Below are 17,456 nucleotides of genomic sequence, written 5' to 3'. Positions count from 1 at the left end.
CACCCACAAAGTAACCATGTCCTCCTTATTCAATACTCCCTTCTTTTCAGCAACCATATTAACGTCTTTTACCCGAGCCCCTGGTAAACAACACCTAGCCACCTTACGCTTTACTCTCCCAACTGTGTTACCCACCTCCCTTACCATAGAGTCCCCCAAAATTACACCCTTAGTTTCCCAATCTAACTCCTCATTTGAAACTTCCCCCTGAATCTCTGGAACATTTATACCCTCTACAACTGGCTTACACCCTAATGCTAACTGGGCTTCCAAAACTAGCATCTTAAGTCTTAAGTCTGAGAGTTCAGCACATTTAGTGCAAATATAATCCTCTTCAAAAACAGACTCATTTTCCCCCTTATACAGGCAGAACATATGACATAGATCACAAGAGATCCACCTGTCCCCCTTCCCACTCTTTACCTCTTTCATAATGCATACAACACCCATTTCTACTCAGTGAATATGTTCCAAAAGGCAAAACAGTAAGATAAAAATGCAAAAAAACACAGAATAAATACTAAAAACAGCAGTAAATAAACAGAGTTACTACACCCAATAAAGCACACAAGATCAAAAACCAGGAGATCACCACATGTTAGGCTTAGCTCCAAAAAATGCAAAAACACTTCAAGAATACAATAACAGCAAAAATGAGCCCCCAAAACACAATAAAACTAAATTACATGATAAAGTGAAGTAAAAAAACCTAAAACTAGACAGTAATAATGAAAAATTATAGTAAAAAAACACTTATCAAATTAGCAGCAAAAAACACTCCCTGCATCACAGGCGCTAAGTTAAAATGCTGTGTCAAATTCAAAATTTTTTGCAATTTGCATCAATTAAGTATTTGTTTTTAGTAGTATAAGCTTACATTTTGTAATGCTTACTAAGTCTGAAGCTCGCAACTGTGCTTCAACACTTTTGGGTTATTCTGGTTGTCTGTTTTGGTAGTCCCTGTTACAGTGATCTGGGGAGGGGGAGGAATGGAGATGGTGAAAAATGATAATTGTGTAACTCTGCATAATATATGGTTTAAGTCAAACCATCATGAAAAACAAAAATGTTTCATGTCACTCTATTTTTACGCTGCAGTCTGTATATGAAATTTCTCTTTGCAGAACTTAAATAATTATACAGTACAACCTCGATTATCCAAGCTAATAATGACCTCAGGAGCCTCGAATGTTGGAATTCTCGGTTAATAGAAACTTTATATAAAAACTTGTAAGGATCGTAAATTGTATTAATTAAAAATACGATAGAATATTTATAAAAGATGGACAGATAAAAAGTAATGTTTTACAGTTAAAGAAACTAAAATGGAAAATAACTTGTTGTACATTTTAAAAAGTCAATATAATTATTTTAGCAATTTCAAGTTAAATATTGAAAGTTGCATTAAAAAACAAACACACACATTTCCAGAAAATATTTTTACATTTTCAAATTGAAAATTCCTCATTTTCTTAAATTTACATTATTTTTTTGAAAAAGAGACTTCATTATCGGCTTGGTTAACAAAAACCTCGGATAATCGAGGTTCTACTGTAACTTCAATTTTTAAGCAGAACAAATACACAAATTGTTATTGACTTGCGGACATGATTTTTGAATGGATGTAAGTATTAGTAGAAGTAATTAAGCTTAAAATCCTGGAAAAAAAAATCCCCTGAAGAAAAAGTGGCTAGTTTTTGTAGACCTGCAAGCATGAAGATGTATATTGGTCCGCATACGGTGTGACTGATCTAAAACAAAATGAGGTTTTGCATAAAATAATGTTTCTAAATAAATTTATAAGCATTTTACGTTTATTAAACATCTCATTTGTCTTAAACAAAATTTACATAATGCAGCTAACTAGTTTTGATTTTAAAGATATTATCAAACAGCTCACACCAGAAACATTTATCTAAACATAAAATACACTAACCTACACTGGTGTGCAAAACTTAAGCAACAAGTGATTTTTCGGCCACAGCTCCTCAACAAAGTATAAGATAGCCATGAAATTGCAGTACAATATGCACGTAATTCAGTAGAAAGACTTTGTATACAAATTTTAGAAATAAAACGTCATAGGTGATATAAGGGTACGTAAAACTTGAGGGTCGGCGCGCGCAGGTCAAAGCTGTGATAAAAGGATGAAGAAAGCATAGTTAAAAACATTCGCTGCAAGTGCAAGTGACTTGTTTTGTGAAACATGTCTTCAAGAAATCATTTAAACAACTTTACTCAAGGAAGAATGATTGGGAAGCTTGAGGAGGGGCGTAGTGTGACCAGTGTCGTCAAAGTGTTTGGGATCAACAAAAGTGTTGTTTCTCGTGCTTGGAATGTCTTTAAAACTACTGGTATAGCTGTTCGGAAGGTTGGTGGTGGCCGTCCAAGGAAAACAACACCAAGAGATGACCGTAACATTGTCATACAGGCAAAAAGAAACCGTTTTCAGTCAGTGAGCGCCATATCTCAGCAACTGTGCACAGCCACAGGACGACAAGTATCAAGATTTACAGTGGCCAGATGCCTCCACAAAGGTGGCTTATTTGCTAGACGTCCTGAAGGCTGCATACCTTTAAAAGTTAGCCATCGGCGGCACTGTTGATAGTGGTGCAGAGAACACAAAACCTAGACACCTCATCAATGGAGTCGTATCCTCTTCACAGATGAGAGTCGTTTTAGTGCTATAAGCGATTCTCAACATCAGTTGATCTGGAGAGAGGTTGGAGCTTGATTTCATCCCAATAACATCGCGGAAAGAGATCGTTACGGTGAACCTGGAGTTTTCGTCTGGGGTGGCATTATGTTGAACGGGCGGACTGAGCTTCAAATCTTCGTCCGAGGTTCTGTAACTGGAGATCGTTACTGCAAGGAGGTAATCCTAGCCCATGTGCGTCTGTTCCGAGGGGCCATTGGACCAGACTTCATTTTTATGGATGACAATGCTCGGCCACACCATATTGCTAATGTTCAAGAGCTACTGGAAAGTGAAGACATCAGACTAATCGATTGGCCAGCTTACTCTCCAGATCTAAATCCCATAGAGCATGTGTGGGATGCATTAGGGAGACGTCTTGCGACACGACAGTATCCTCCTGGTAACACCCATCAGCTGAAAGATGCGTTCAAGGAGGAATGGAGACGTTTACCCTAAGAACTCCTGGATAATCTGGTTCTTAGCATGGAGAGACGATGTCAAACAACGATTGCAGCAAGGGGAGGACATATCCCATACTGGGATCTCAAGTGCGATTTTTCTCTCTCTCTCTGTCACTCCTTTCAAGTTTATCAACACTTAATTACAAAAGCAAATCTTCTTTCTCAAAATGTAAAAATATACACAACAAACCTAACATTAAACAGCTTTCCTTGTTCAATAGAATGACACCAGAAGATTGTGTTGCCCCCTTTAAAAAACCTTTTTTGTTCAATATTATAATTAAATTTTTTGTGGTGAGTATAAGTTAGGGCGTACTTTTGAATCTTGCAGGGAAGAGCACCTAAGTCCATGTGTGCCACTACCTACCCCTTATAACACAAGACATGTTGACTTCTCTGACAGATAATGTGCATGTAGCAATTTATTAAGAAAAAATGTTTTGTTTGTTTTAATTAAATTATTTTAAGATGCATTAATCAGAGAACATACATTTTGCAGTGGCGTACCTAGCATGGGTGACACCTAGGGTGGTAATTTGTGGTGTCATCCCCCCTCCGTCCTACAGATGCAAAAGAAAAGAAAAATATAAACATGAAATTCATGCAATTCAGAAACAACTTCATTTGTGTTATAGCAAAATTTTCAGTCGCCTAATGTACAAAAAACAGATAAGAGTGGTAAAAAGCGGGGTCTTGGGTTTTATCCCGCAAAAATTTTCAAATTTTTAGTTTTAAAAATGCATTTCAGCTTTATATTTTTCAAAACTTGCAAGGTTTGTTTTTTTTTTATTTTTTAAAAAAATCAAAAAAGTCAAATTTTTTTAAATTTAAATCAGATATTTTTGATTTTTTTAAAATGTTCAAAGATTTATAGATATTAATTACTTTCCATTAATAAGCATATTATATTTCATGCAATAGATGAATCCATTCAACTTACTTTTAAAATTAAGATAAGTTTTCTAACTATTCAATGATATTTTAAGATTTATAAAAACGTTATAATGCTTAGATAAGATGTGATTTTGTTTTATGGTTTGCTTGAAGATAAAGTTTCGATTGTCATGTACATTTTTGGTGTAAAATAATATGTTGAACAATTACTTTTCTGAACTATATTAATCATGGTGTGTATAAGAAAAACTCAAAATTTTTATTTTGTTCTAAACTAATTTTGTAGTGAAAGCAATTAAGTGAAAATGTTACACACACAGAAGGAGGGATCTATGTCGTTTTGCCTGTGAAAGTTAAGATAGTATAATGCAGTATAGTTACATTTAGAGCAATACGTCCTAAAAATGCAGAAATAATTTATAAAAGTAAAATCAACTGATTTTAATTAATGATTTTGTTAAAAAAAAGTCACTTAATTCAAATCAATTGATTTAAATCAATGATTTTTTTGAAAAAATCACTTGATTTAAATCATGATTTCAATCAACAAACCCTGCTTAGACACCCCCCCCCCCCACAGCTGGGGCCATAACTGGTGTGGGACCACCAGAGATTTTGAACATTGATTGCTACAATGTTGTATTAAACTTTCTTTTTATTTACACAGCTTTCTCTACCAAGCTATGATGAGGCTCTTCATAGTTGCTCGAGCCTACTTCATGCTGAAATATTCCTGATTGTTCGTCGTCGTCTGACGTCATCATGGGAAGTAGCTGCTCCTCTGCCCAAAAGAAAAAAGATAAAGACAATAAAAATGCTCAGAGTGGACAGTAAGTATTTTGTATGCATAATTAGTTAAGGTCTTTTAAGTATTGTTTTTTATTATAATTCTTTTTTTTTTTTTTTTTTCAAAATTCCAGTTAAAATTCTGACCTTAAGTTTATTTATTCAGTTTTTCAAATTTAATAGTTTGAAATTAAGGTTTTAATGCTGGTACGAACTTTCTTATGTAATATTAATTTTTCATATGCGTTGAAAGTTGAAATCATAAACGTAAATACTTTTTAGAACTCAACTGCTGTGATTCATTTTAAGGAAGTGCAGAGCATTATTTTTGTTCCGTGTCTTGGTTCTTATTTGCTATGTTTGAAATGTCTAATGGTAAAAGCTTTTAAATTATCACTCTTCTTTACTGTAAATTCAGTTATGTATTATTTCATTATTGTACCTATTTAACCCTAGCATCAATGACCTGGTGCCTATTTGGGGCTTTTATCATAATTTTTACCCTTTGTAACTAAGTCTTGGTGATTTTGCTTTTAGTCCTTGTTATTTACATGAATCTGAACTGAAGAAAGTTGTAACAGTGTTTTCAGAAACATTTTTACTTCCTTTTACAAAAAAGGAAATATTGTTTTCGCAAAAAAATTTTCACTCAAAAATTGGCCTTAATTTTTATTTTGCTCACCCCCGAATGAATGTTGGTTTTTTTTTTGACTCGACCACACGTGGATATATGCCTTAGGAACATACAGACACCCGAAATATCCATTTTGACGATCCCCGAGTAAATTACAACGAGTTTTCTCGTCACGTCTGTATGTACGTATGTGTGCGTATGTGTGTATGTATCTCGCATAACTCAAGAACGGTATGTCCTAGAAAGTTTAAATTTGGTACGTGGACTCCTAGTGGGGTCTAGTTGTGCACCTTCTCTTTTGGTTGCATTCGGGTGTTTCTAAGGGGGTCTTTTGCACCTTTTTGGAGGGAAATCATTGTTAATTTCGATGTAAACTCAAGTGGTGTTATAATTTGGTGGACACTTGGAGATATATCCCAGTCTTTTGGTCGCCAACTTGGCGACAAATTTGGCTTTTTTTTTTTTTTTTGTATTTTTAAATCTGGTATAGATTTGGCCATTGTTGGTGATATTTAGAGAGTAAATTATTGAATTACATTAAAATTGTCAATAATGGGAAAATGGCATTAAATTGGAGTAAAAGGAAGTCATGTGATGCACACATCAGCTCATTTTTTTTTTGGGGGGGGGGAGTTTTTTTGGCATTTGAAATGTTTATACTTATATTCAATAACCCGGGTACCCATTACACTGTACATCAAAAAATACCCTTCAAAATGCATCTGACACTATTCTTGATGATTCTCATGTAAAGTGAGCCCTTGAATCAAAACATGACCAGCGTTTTCCCCCATTATCCCCCCCCCCATTTGATTTTGCTGCCCCTCCTAATTTTATTCAGTTTTCAGCACCTATATAGCAATTATTTATATTTGATATGGGAAACAGTATTGTATTCACCATTAATTATATTTTATTATTAATCATATTGTATTCACCATTCCACCCAAGCTTTAAATTATAAAGAAGTTTTGATTACTTAATTATTATAGCGGTTGTATCGTAAAATGTCTAGAGAATTAAGTGTTACTCCCACCAAAAAGATGTTTCAGCAACACTTTTACAATATGCGTCACCTTATGTGGATGGATCAAGCTGGAAACTACTGAGCTGTGAGATCAGCGAAAGCAGTTTGAGATTTTCCTTTAGCAACATGAAAGCTCAAGATTTACCTTTTCTGAATATAGCTGACATGGAGTCGGAGTCGCATCTTGTGGCTGTGTGGAGCAAAAGAAGAGAATCTTTCAAGGCACCCAAGACTTCTGTATTTTCAATATATTGTAACATTTTTCTTTGTATTAAATTGGTTTGTGGGCAAGAAATACAATGATGATCCAGACATACCTGTTTCACTTAGAATCGAGAGCAGATCTGTATCAATACCTATTACTGTGACTGGTCTGGAGCTGTTCTGGCATGTTTTTATCTCAATTGAGCAAATTAATACATTGGCTTCCCTATCCACTTGTACAGCAGTCGTTCCTTCTAATCGGAAGTATTCCATCATAATTTGAATTAATCTTGATTTGTTCTCAGAATTCTGCAAAAATTTAAACTATAAAGTCGTTCCCACTACATTTTCTTCAAAAAGCATTAATCTCAGACATTTTCGACATCATCCTTCTTTGTTTCTTCTCAGTGTTAGTTGGTAATGCATCAGCGTATCCATTAAAAACCTAGAAGCTTCACATAAAAAGTTTTTTCTGAAGACACCTGAAGTATTTGTGAAATATGTTTTTATTATATGTCTGACTCGTCCTATGCCAATGCATGCATAAAAAATCCTTCATCTTTAATGGATAAAGCGATTGGTGGTGTGTGGCTTAACAAAAGGCTTTACTAATTCAATGATAGCTGCCACGCTTGTATTTTTATCCTTTCACAGAGAAACCCAACCAAGAATGGAGGGTAGTTGAGGGGATAATTCATATTTGAGATATCTTGTAAATAATCGTTTGATTTGAAGACGGAAGCATCCTGGTCAAAAACTGAGGAAGACGGAACAGAACGCTCATTTCTAATTAATAATAACTCCTTTTTTCTTCTGAAGTTTAACCAGTTCTGAAATTTCCATTGTCACATAATTATATGGAAACATAATTTAAAAAAAAATCATTCTTGAGTAACTATTTGCAATCTAAAATGTACAAAAAATATTATTTTGAGATAACAATGATCTTTTTATTAAAAAGAAAAAAGTTTTGAACGATTTTTGTGTGTGTGTGAGTTTTTTTTTTTAAATTCATTTAATATTACAAAAGGAACTTGAAGCCAATTTACGATTTATGGTAGTTTCAAACAGCTAAACAGATCAGCATTGAATTTTCACACCGAAAATTTTGCATTTCAGACAACAAAAAAAAAACACAGTTTGCAGATCATTATGTTTATAATTTTTTATGGGGAAATGTCGGTAAAACACAAGCACCAATTCAAACATACATAGCATTTTTTTTAAACTGAAAAATAACAACTATTGACTAATGTATGAAGGAGAATATTTTTAAAAAAATACTCTAAAAATGTTTAAAAAAATTATTTATTTTAGAAGCTTATCTCTGTTCTGCTGCATATTATATAGAACACAGAAATTTCAGTTTTTTGTATCAAAACAAATGTTAGAAATTTTTTATTGGTTATTTTAAGTTATGTATTGAAACAATATTACTTCTAGAGCCTACAGTTTTTTTTTCAGAACTGAAAATTTTTCATTTTTGACCGAGTTATAAGGAAAACAAAAAGTACTAAGCGGCCATCTTTGATCCACCATTTTGGATAGAAGCTCACATGGGAACTAAGGGGACTTTTTAGGATTTGTTCTACACATGTTCAGGAACTAATCCTGAAAAATTCAGCTAATTATAAATTTATGGCGCATCGACCCTATTTTTAGGCCTAAATTTACTGAGCTAATTTTGAAATCTTGTTGAAACGAATACTAATACAATAAAATATCTGTTTCAATGAAATAAATTTTTAATCCTGATGTAATTTCCATTACAGTACTTGAATTCATTTATAACGAAATTCATTTTACAAAAATTACGGTCCCTTGAAGTTTATTGGTAACAGGAATTCACTGTACATAAAGATAAATGAAATAACAGCAGTAAGTTACCACCTCTTAGCCAGGGCTAAGGCAGAACTAATGCAATATACCAGACAGCCCGGTTATCACGTATAGAAACTGCAGTTTCGTTCTTATTAGAACTCTTCAGTCTGGAATTGTGAATAACTGAGCTGGAGGCAGATGTCATCTCATCCTTCAATTCATGAGTCGAACTGCACCATGTTGCGGACACTCGCTAGTGACAAATATTTACTTTTATCTACCAGTTTGTTGGACTCTTAGCTTCAATGAAATGACATCTGCCTCCAGCTTGGTTATTCACTCATCCAGACTGAAGAGCAAGGGTGCCCATATAGGGGGTAAGGGGCCTTAGAAATTAGAATTTCCTTGCTTTTAGTTCTTTTTTCTTTGCCAAAGTGTAAAAACATATGTTCTCCAGCCATTAACGAATAAGTAATTAAAAATGTCAAATTTTAATGACTGTAATCTGTCCTGAAATCTGCTTCCATGGGGAAAATATCCTGCTAAGCATGATTAAAGTGTCTGAGCCCCCCCCCCCTTACAATTTTGCATATGGGCGCCCATGCTGAAGAGTTCTAATTAGAACAAAACTGCAGTCTCTTTATGTGATAACTGGGCTGTCTGGTATATTGCATTTAAAAAAAATAGTTTAAATAAATAAATAAATAAAAAAGTATCTTATAGCATGGTTTTGATATTTAGCACAGTATGAATTAACCTTGTTATACGAGGGAAACCTGTATATTGTTTATTCATTTTCTAATATTTCAGGTCTCCGTATGATGGACGTCGTCGCTCGACTGACAGTCTGCCCTATGGCAAAGGTTCCCCTTCGTCATCCAGGCGTCCATCCTTCGACCCTAACTCCACCCCAGCTCCTGTGGCAGAGCAGGCAGAGAGCCCCGTAGATTCTGGACAAGCTCACAAAGTTCCTGTGGATGCAGCTCTCTCTTCGATTAGCGCCGGTGGATCATCTTGTTCACCTCCACCAGGGACGGTATGTAACTTTTATATTGAACTGCAGTAATCCCTCATTTTACTGAACTTCACTTATATATCACCCTGCTGGGATTTCAAATTGCTGGCGAAGTAATTAACATAGCTTTAAAAGTCTAACCAAATTCCAAAAGTCTTGGCCTTTTATTTAACTTAGTTCTTCCTTTATATTTTATTTTCAAATAATAGTGTCATTAAGATCAGACACAAGTTTGGACTGGAATAAAAATTCTGACTTAGTTCTTCCTTTATATTTTATTTTCAAATAATAGTGTCATTAAGATCAGACACAAGTTTGGACTAGAATAAAAATTCTGACTTTAAAAAAGTTCTTTATATTTTGCAATGGCTCAACTAACATTTTGAAAGTCCAACATTGCCCATTTTATTAGTTATTTAAAATTTGCACTTGATTTATAATAGAACATCGTAAAATTTCACTTTGCATTTATAAAAAAGAATAATACACTCATTTTAATACGAATTTTCTTTAGACTGGAACTCCACTGATAAAAGATGCACCATCTCTTGATGCCATTGGTCTTCCTGATTTGCAAAAGTTTCCTGACCATGTCCGGGCTCTTTTGTTGGGCAGAGTGGCCGAAATTGAAGTTTTGCCTCCTCTCCAAGAGATTACATTGTACATAGCTGCAGATTTTTATGGTAAATGTCTGGTTTTTGATTTTAATTGACATGAACTTTCTCTGGATTAAAACATCCTCCTATTCTTAATAAATTTAAACCAGAATAAGAGGAATTATTTTCTACAGATTTAATTGTTTCCCTGAAGTATTTGTTCCAGTGCATTGTTTTGTTGCATGTTGAGATTTTTGTTAAAATACTGGAGTTATTGCGATTGGGAAAACATATTTTAAAATTACTGAGAGTTGAATGGTTCACATTAAAAAAAAATTAAGAACCTTTTTTTGGCATTTTATTATTCTTACCTTCATTTATGTAAACCTTTCACTTTATTTTATGGTATCTATTAGCTGTTTTCGAGTGTTTGTGTGAATGTTGTTTGCTCAAAACCACCCTAGTATCTTTGAAACAGTTTTAAGAAAATTTTATTGTTTATTATTTTTATTTGAATTATGTTATTTTACTTGATGCGTCAATGCTAAGAATTTCAACTTTTTTTGTATTGTATTTTTATTAAGACTTCTTCAACTCATAAAAAAAAATAATGACATTACTGAAATCTATGTGGGTAAGTTGCACAATTTATTTTTTGCAACTAAATGAAAATCTGCTTGCAAACATAAATGAGATTTCAGAATAATATAATTAAATAATGACAACATGAAATAACAATTTATGAACTGGACACCATAATGACTTAAAATTCGTAACTACATTTCCATTGATTGTATTTGCTGAGGATAGGAAAAGTTGCTTAAAACGTAAGTAGATATTGCTTTGTCTCTCTTGATTCTACTATACTGAGAAATTAAGTATTTTTACTGTAATTGGTGCAAATGAAAAAATAAATCTTATGACATTTCTCATTAGCCAGGCTGCCATTAGTTTTGTATTTAATGCCTAGTTTCAGTTGATTTTTACTATGAAACATCTAAGTTTTGGTTTTAAAATAATGTACATATTTGATGCCGTAGATTTTATTTGAATACACAAGCTTAGATTTAATAAAGTTGTATTAATTTAAAGGATTAAGAAGTGACTTAAAGTAAAGCTTATGAAAAATTTGAACTGTAAGTGTTGAAGTTCATTAATGTTATTTTAATGTGTTTTACACTTTATAAAATTCATTATACTCAATTTACTAATGTTCACTTAATAGCTGCTAAATTTCCTAGGAACTTTGTTGTTTTTTCTGACACAACTTAATGCACAAGTATAAATGTAGGCTTTCTTTTGGATGGATTACTTCATTTTTAGTTTTGAAAACTCAAATGAAAAGTTTTGAGAAGCATCAAAGCTGTTTCACTTTTTTATTTCTTTCTATTTGTTCTCACAATTACTTTTTTTAAGAGGAATTTTCATTAGAAGGTTGTATTGTTTCAAAATAGATGATGATTACTAAAGTAAACACACCGGTAGTGGCTAGTGCTTCAGTAGTGACCACTTCAAGGTTTCTATTTGAAAAAAAAAATAGGATTTCAGGTTTGCCCAATAGATTCAAACGTGCAAGAGGTAATACTTCCTGCATGTTTGATGCACTTTTGAATCCATTGAGAGACCTTAGTTGTGAATAAAAACAAAAATTAAGTCGGGAATTTTATAAATCTGCTGTTTGAAGGTAGAGTGCAGTATCTGCAATTTTTTTTTTTTTTTTGCATTTTTATCTTCAATTGTGCTTTTACTTTATTGAACAAGCTTGCATATTTGGTTTCAGCTAAGAATAAAGCATGAAGGAAATCTCTCATTCTATTATTTATCTATTATTACTATCAAATCTGAAACTTTTCATTCCTCTCAAAAACTCATTTTTGCAGATACTGCTGTTAACCTCCTTGGGGGGGGGGAGAATTGTTCTTTAATCTTTGGAGCCTAAACTGTTAGTATCAGCTTCATTGGGACAAAAAAAAAAAAAAAAAAGAGAGAGAGAGAGAGATTAAAAAAAAAAATATTCTGATACTTATATTGTACTACTAAGTACTCAAAAGAGTAACTTCATTTTTGGATTTCAAAAAACTTGTGTACTGAGAAATTTAGCAACATATGAATAACTGCATTTGAACCAAATTTTTTAAACTACTATAAATAATTGGCTCCTTAGCTGCGTGTTTTTGATGTGTTTAGTTGTGTTATTATTGTGGGTATATTTATTAACTGTTAATCATATTTTTAGCCCTTCAGTTCATTTTAATTTTACATATGAAATAAAAGTATTTATGTAAATTAAAGCCAGGCCTTGTAATAGATCCAAAGCATGTGACTGATTTTCAAATCTTTTTCCTTTTTTTCCAGATTCTGTTGTGGAAAGAGATGCACTAATTGAAAGAGTGTTCCCTTATTTGAGGAGGTACACTGCAGAAAAGGGATATGAACTGAATGTCACAGATTTACATTGGGGAATACCTGGTGTAGGTCTCGTGGATCACAGTATACCTAGTATATGTATGAATACATTAGAAAAATGGAGAACGAGAAGGAGACTTCTAACTTTAGTAAGTTTATGGATTAATACCTAATTCTTACTTTATTATTATTTTTTCCTCTTCTCCTGTCTGCAGTATTTCTTCCATCAATCAATGAGCAGCGCAATAAGATGAAGTATAAAAATGTAAGTAAAATTTAGTGTCTTCAGAGTTGTTGTTTAAAAACTTTAAAATAATGTGCACTTCCTGTCCATCTCACCTTAGCGACATAGATGACAACAGGGAATGCATTCTTGCCCCCTGCCCCAACAGATGACACATTCTTGCCATATAATAACGTTCTCTTGTTTTATTTAAAAAAATTGCTGTAATGGAAATTTTGTTGTGTAGAGAACCAAGCTTAATGCGATTAAGTAAATATCAGAAACTTTTTAGATTGTGCAATGTCTTTTTCAATGTATGTCAACTGTCATGGTATAATGGGAGATTTTAATTTTCCAGGAATTGATTGGAATAATTTTTACCACAGTAATAGCAGAGAAGAGGAATTTTTGAAAGTAATTGGTGATTGTTTCTTAGATCAAATTGTAACTCATGGTACTCGACAGGACGTGATTTTGGATCTAGTTTTCTGCAACATGGAAGGTTCTGTTCAGGGGTTATGTGTAGGGGAATACATTGGAGATAGTGACCACAACAGTATTAGGTTTGGGATTAAATTTGATATGCACATAGTAGAGAATTTCAGGTTTGTGCTCAATTTTAGAAATACTGATTTTGTGGCACTTAGGCAGAGTTTGAGAACCGTTTTTTCTTCGAGATTGGACTATAGAGATGTGAATCTTCAGTGGGCAGAGTTTAAGGGAAATCCAGCGAAAACGGTTGGAGATCATGTTCCTTTTAGGAGAAAGGGTGTCAATACTAAAATTTGGCCAATGCTGTTCTCCGGGGAAACTAAAGACGCTCTAAATTACAAGCAAGCCACTTTTCATAGGTTTAAAGAAACTGGTCACTTCTTGAGGATATTTTTATTGAAATTCAAGCTGAAAATGAAATAACAATGAAATATGCAAATTATTGTTACGTGTCTCTGCCTGCAAGGCAACCTCTTTTTCAATGAAAAAAAAAAGGATGTCTCATTTATAAGCTCACATCTGCTTTGAAAAACAGATCTTTATAACCAATGTGATGTGTGTATGCAATAATTTTGCAATTTCTAAAAATTAATGTTTTTATCATCTACTGTGGCTTTCGTGCACAATTCTGTCGACCAGAGAGGTAATCAAAGTTGAGGAAAATTCAGCTAATAGTTTGGCGCCACTTTTCCAGTCTAAAAAACTAATTGGTGAAATTAAATATATGAGGCGGCGAAAAGCAAAGGATGTTAGTGGACATTTTCAAGTTTTGAGTAAAACGCGTTTAAAGATAAGCTCCTAGGTAGGCTTTCATTGAAATGTTTTTCTAAGTCTTGCTGTATGATAGAACCTTCTAGTACCATCTCTTGCCCCAAGCCAGATGAGAGGTTCAACTACCATTTGTACTGGTAATCTTCAAATTTTTTATTTTGCCACTTACACATACATCCCTTTGCTTCTCACTGCCTCATACTTGCATTCATACATGCATGCATGTAGTATATAGCATGCATTCTGTTATTGGTAGACTACTGCAATGGGGGTTTGGCTGCCTTTTTTTCTCGTTTGGCGGCATATTTTTACTCTCAGCGCTAAGGTATTGCATTATTTCTTACATTATTTTTTTAATGATACTTAAGCTTTGTTTTGAACTGCTTTCAAGTGTCTTGAAAATGAAACATTTCCTTTCCATGTAGGTTGTTTTTAATGACAATATTGGACCAACATTATTACCAAGATCACTACCAAAACCTCACTATGAATCTGCAATGGAGTTGGTGGAGAATGAGGAAGATAAGGAGCTTTTTCATAAATGGTACTTGTTAGATTCACATGCTTCTCCCATGGTATATATCTTGCAACCTGTCATTAAGCACTATCCTGCTTTTGCTGGAGAGGATCCTGCAGAGAGGAAAAAGACTTTTTTGCAATGGAAAGAAGAAACAGAAAGAATGATTGTTGTCCTGGGGAACGTGTTACCTGATGGCCAAAAGCAAAAGAATCTCACCTCAGGTGTTTGTCTTTATAAATAGAGTAAAACCTGTTAAGATGGAATTCAGGTTAGAGTTATTGAAGCAAAAATTCCTGTTTTGACATTGTTGCACATTTGTTTTACTAAGAGAAAATTCAGTTTCAAATTTATCTTTAATTACTCATAAATTCCATCTTGACAAGTTCAACTGTAATTCCACTTTTGTTTGTATCCTCCACCCCTCTTGCAAAAAAAAAAAAAAAAAAAGCTTAGGAAATGCAAGAGGCCAAGGAACTGAATTCTGAAAAAATGAAAAATTGAAAGAAAAATAACATACAATATCAGTTTGTAAATTGATAATACAATATACCCCTTCTGGGATGTACACAAACAGGGCAGGGGTTTTATTTTTATTTATTTATGTATTTTTTTTCTTTAAACATAAATACTCTCATGTTTGTGAAAATTGCAACACCATGAAGGAATTATGCAAACATACTGAAATTGACAGGAATAGTGCAGTAAAAATAGGCCAAAAAGCACCTTGGGAGCAAACAAATTGCAACAGAAAATTATTCTTGTGGTAAATAGTAGGTAATACATTCCTAATCAACATACTAAAAATATACATCCGTACTGTTGGGACAAATGTGTTTTTTAACCGCCATCTTAAAAATTTATGAAATTTTAAAAAAAAAAAATCGTGTATGGTATCAAATGAAAGGAAATTTCTTGATGAAAAGGAATGTAATGTATACTTAAAGAGAAGTGAAGATGCTGAGAAACAGATATTTATATTGTAGTGAAAAATGCAGTTTTTTTTTTTTTTTTTTGCCGCCAGCTTGAAAAACTATGAAATTTTTTGTTCTTTAAATCATGTGTAGTATCAAATGAAAGGAAATTTCATCCTAAAAATGAATATAAAACGGTATATTTAAAGTGGCCATAAAAAATCTTCATCTACATTGAAGCGAGAAATGCGTTTTATTGGTCTGAACCAAACTTGATACACTAGTGACTGCAAACTTCAGGATTCATCACTCACTATATCCTACTCTTACATATATTTTTTTTTAATACAGTGAGATAAAAGAAACTTGCTATTGTTTTAGTTTTAACTCCTCATCAAGTACCCCACACAGATCACATGTGCTGAGCAGGTAGCCAATAATTTTAGTGTTTTTCATTGTATTAAACAAATGCTTTAAATCTAGCTGTCTGTAATGAATTTTGAAGGCTTAAATTCAATATCCATAGGTTGACATTTTGACATGTTTGTTAACAAGAAGACAGTCTCTATATTTTTAAAATGAGTGTTTTTAATGGGAAGTTGCATTGTCCATGAAGGAAACAACATGCCTCTTTTCTCTAGCAAAACTTTTTATCTGAAGTCAGAAGCCAATCTGATAAAATACTGGTTCACTGGTTGTCATCCACACTCTTTAACTTGAATGCCAGTCTACTGGTAAATGCTTTAAATCCAAACCTTCAAAGCAATGGGGTCTTGCTGCTTTCCTAATGGCAACAAGTTTTAATTTTGTGCTATCCATGCTGGCGGTAAAAATTATTGTATTAAATATTATTGTTTTTGTGAAATTTCAACTAGAGCAACTTTCTGTCTGTTAAGACAAAGTTTTATCCTGCAGGGCTCTGTAAAACAAGTAGGTTTCGTCAACTTTATAAATGTGATGTAAACTTTCCAATGTGTAATTATTTTATTCTAAAATTTTATTCTTTCATTCCTAAAATAGTTTGTCTGCAAAAAAGGACATATCAGTGTAAAATAGTGTCAGTGTATGTAGTTGAGGGTGTCCCTCCAAGAGAGGGTTCTAATACATAAGGCTCAATGTCTTATTGTTGGGGTATTAAAAATTGTTCCTTTATAGATGGATGTCCGCTCGGAGGGGTTTTACTGTAACTGAATGTAAAAATTGGATGAAAGCAAAACCTTTATTCATTCAGCTCCAAGGTATATTATGTTAAAAGAGGAATATTATGTTAAAATCTGCAGAACTTGTGTATGGGTCATTCTTCAAAAAGTATAACTTTTCTGTCACATGCCTTTTAAAGTAAAAACTTTGAGGAACAGTTAATTTAACAATGCTTTTTAATAATAACTTTTATTTTAGTTTATTTTTGGTTCACAACATGTGAATTCTCACCTCCGTGGCATGTCGCACATCTTGTGTGACTGTTTATGTAGCTTAATAACTTGTTAAATAAGTTAAAAGTATATACTTATTTATTTATTATTCCTTTCACAAGTGTCTCAAATGCTAACTGTTTAAGTATATTTAATTTTTTAGTATAGTGTTTTAGTTCGTTTAGTGTTTCGTTTAGTCTCCGTGAGACCTTATTTATGTCATTATTTCTGAGGTGAAAATAAATGATGGAGGGGAAATACATCAATCTTAGGCATTCTACCAAAATTTTAAATTGCCAGTATATTTCAAGTTTACTAAATACTATTTTTTAACATGCATTTGAACAAAAAGGATAACTACTAAATAAGATGTACTTCAGTTAAGATAGCTTAATAATAGATTCACACTATAATTAAAATTGCTCATTGTTTGCACAATTAACAAAATTACTACTTTGATATTAAATTAGCCTCGATTTTTAAATTTTCTTTTTTTTATTTCTGTGAACAAGTCATTTTTTAAAAATTTATTTTATTTATGAGTAAAATAATTGGAACTTAGCTGGGCCATTGTTTATGGTTTCT

General features: G+C 32.9%; 1 protein-coding gene across 1 annotated transcript in view; it reads left to right on the top strand.

The window, feature by feature from the left end:
* The window catches only part of LOC129220651 (NACHT domain- and WD repeat-containing protein 1-like), a 38,604-nt gene that overhangs the window by 4,579 nt on the left and 16,569 nt on the right, over positions 1 to 17,456 (top strand). Inside the window, exons 2-6 of the mRNA XM_054855079.1 lie at positions 4,721 to 4,883; positions 9,336 to 9,561; positions 10,055 to 10,223; positions 12,492 to 12,691; positions 14,454 to 14,769. Of these exons, the coding sequence (XP_054711054.1) occupies positions 4,816 to 4,883; positions 9,336 to 9,561; positions 10,055 to 10,223; positions 12,492 to 12,691; positions 14,454 to 14,769 (979 nt within the window). The 5' untranslated portion in view covers positions 4,721 to 4,815. The remainder of the gene's footprint in view (positions 1 to 4,720; positions 4,884 to 9,335; positions 9,562 to 10,054; positions 10,224 to 12,491; positions 12,692 to 14,453; positions 14,770 to 17,456) is intronic.

This window comes from Uloborus diversus, chromosome 4 (assembly GCF_026930045.1).
Source record: "Uloborus diversus isolate 005 chromosome 4, Udiv.v.3.1, whole genome shotgun sequence".
In the NCBI taxonomy this organism is placed as follows: Eukaryota; Metazoa; Arthropoda; class Arachnida; order Araneae; family Uloboridae; genus Uloborus; species Uloborus diversus.
The sequence above is the reverse complement of the archived record's forward strand: the minus strand, read 5'-3'. Positions and strand labels throughout refer to the sequence as shown.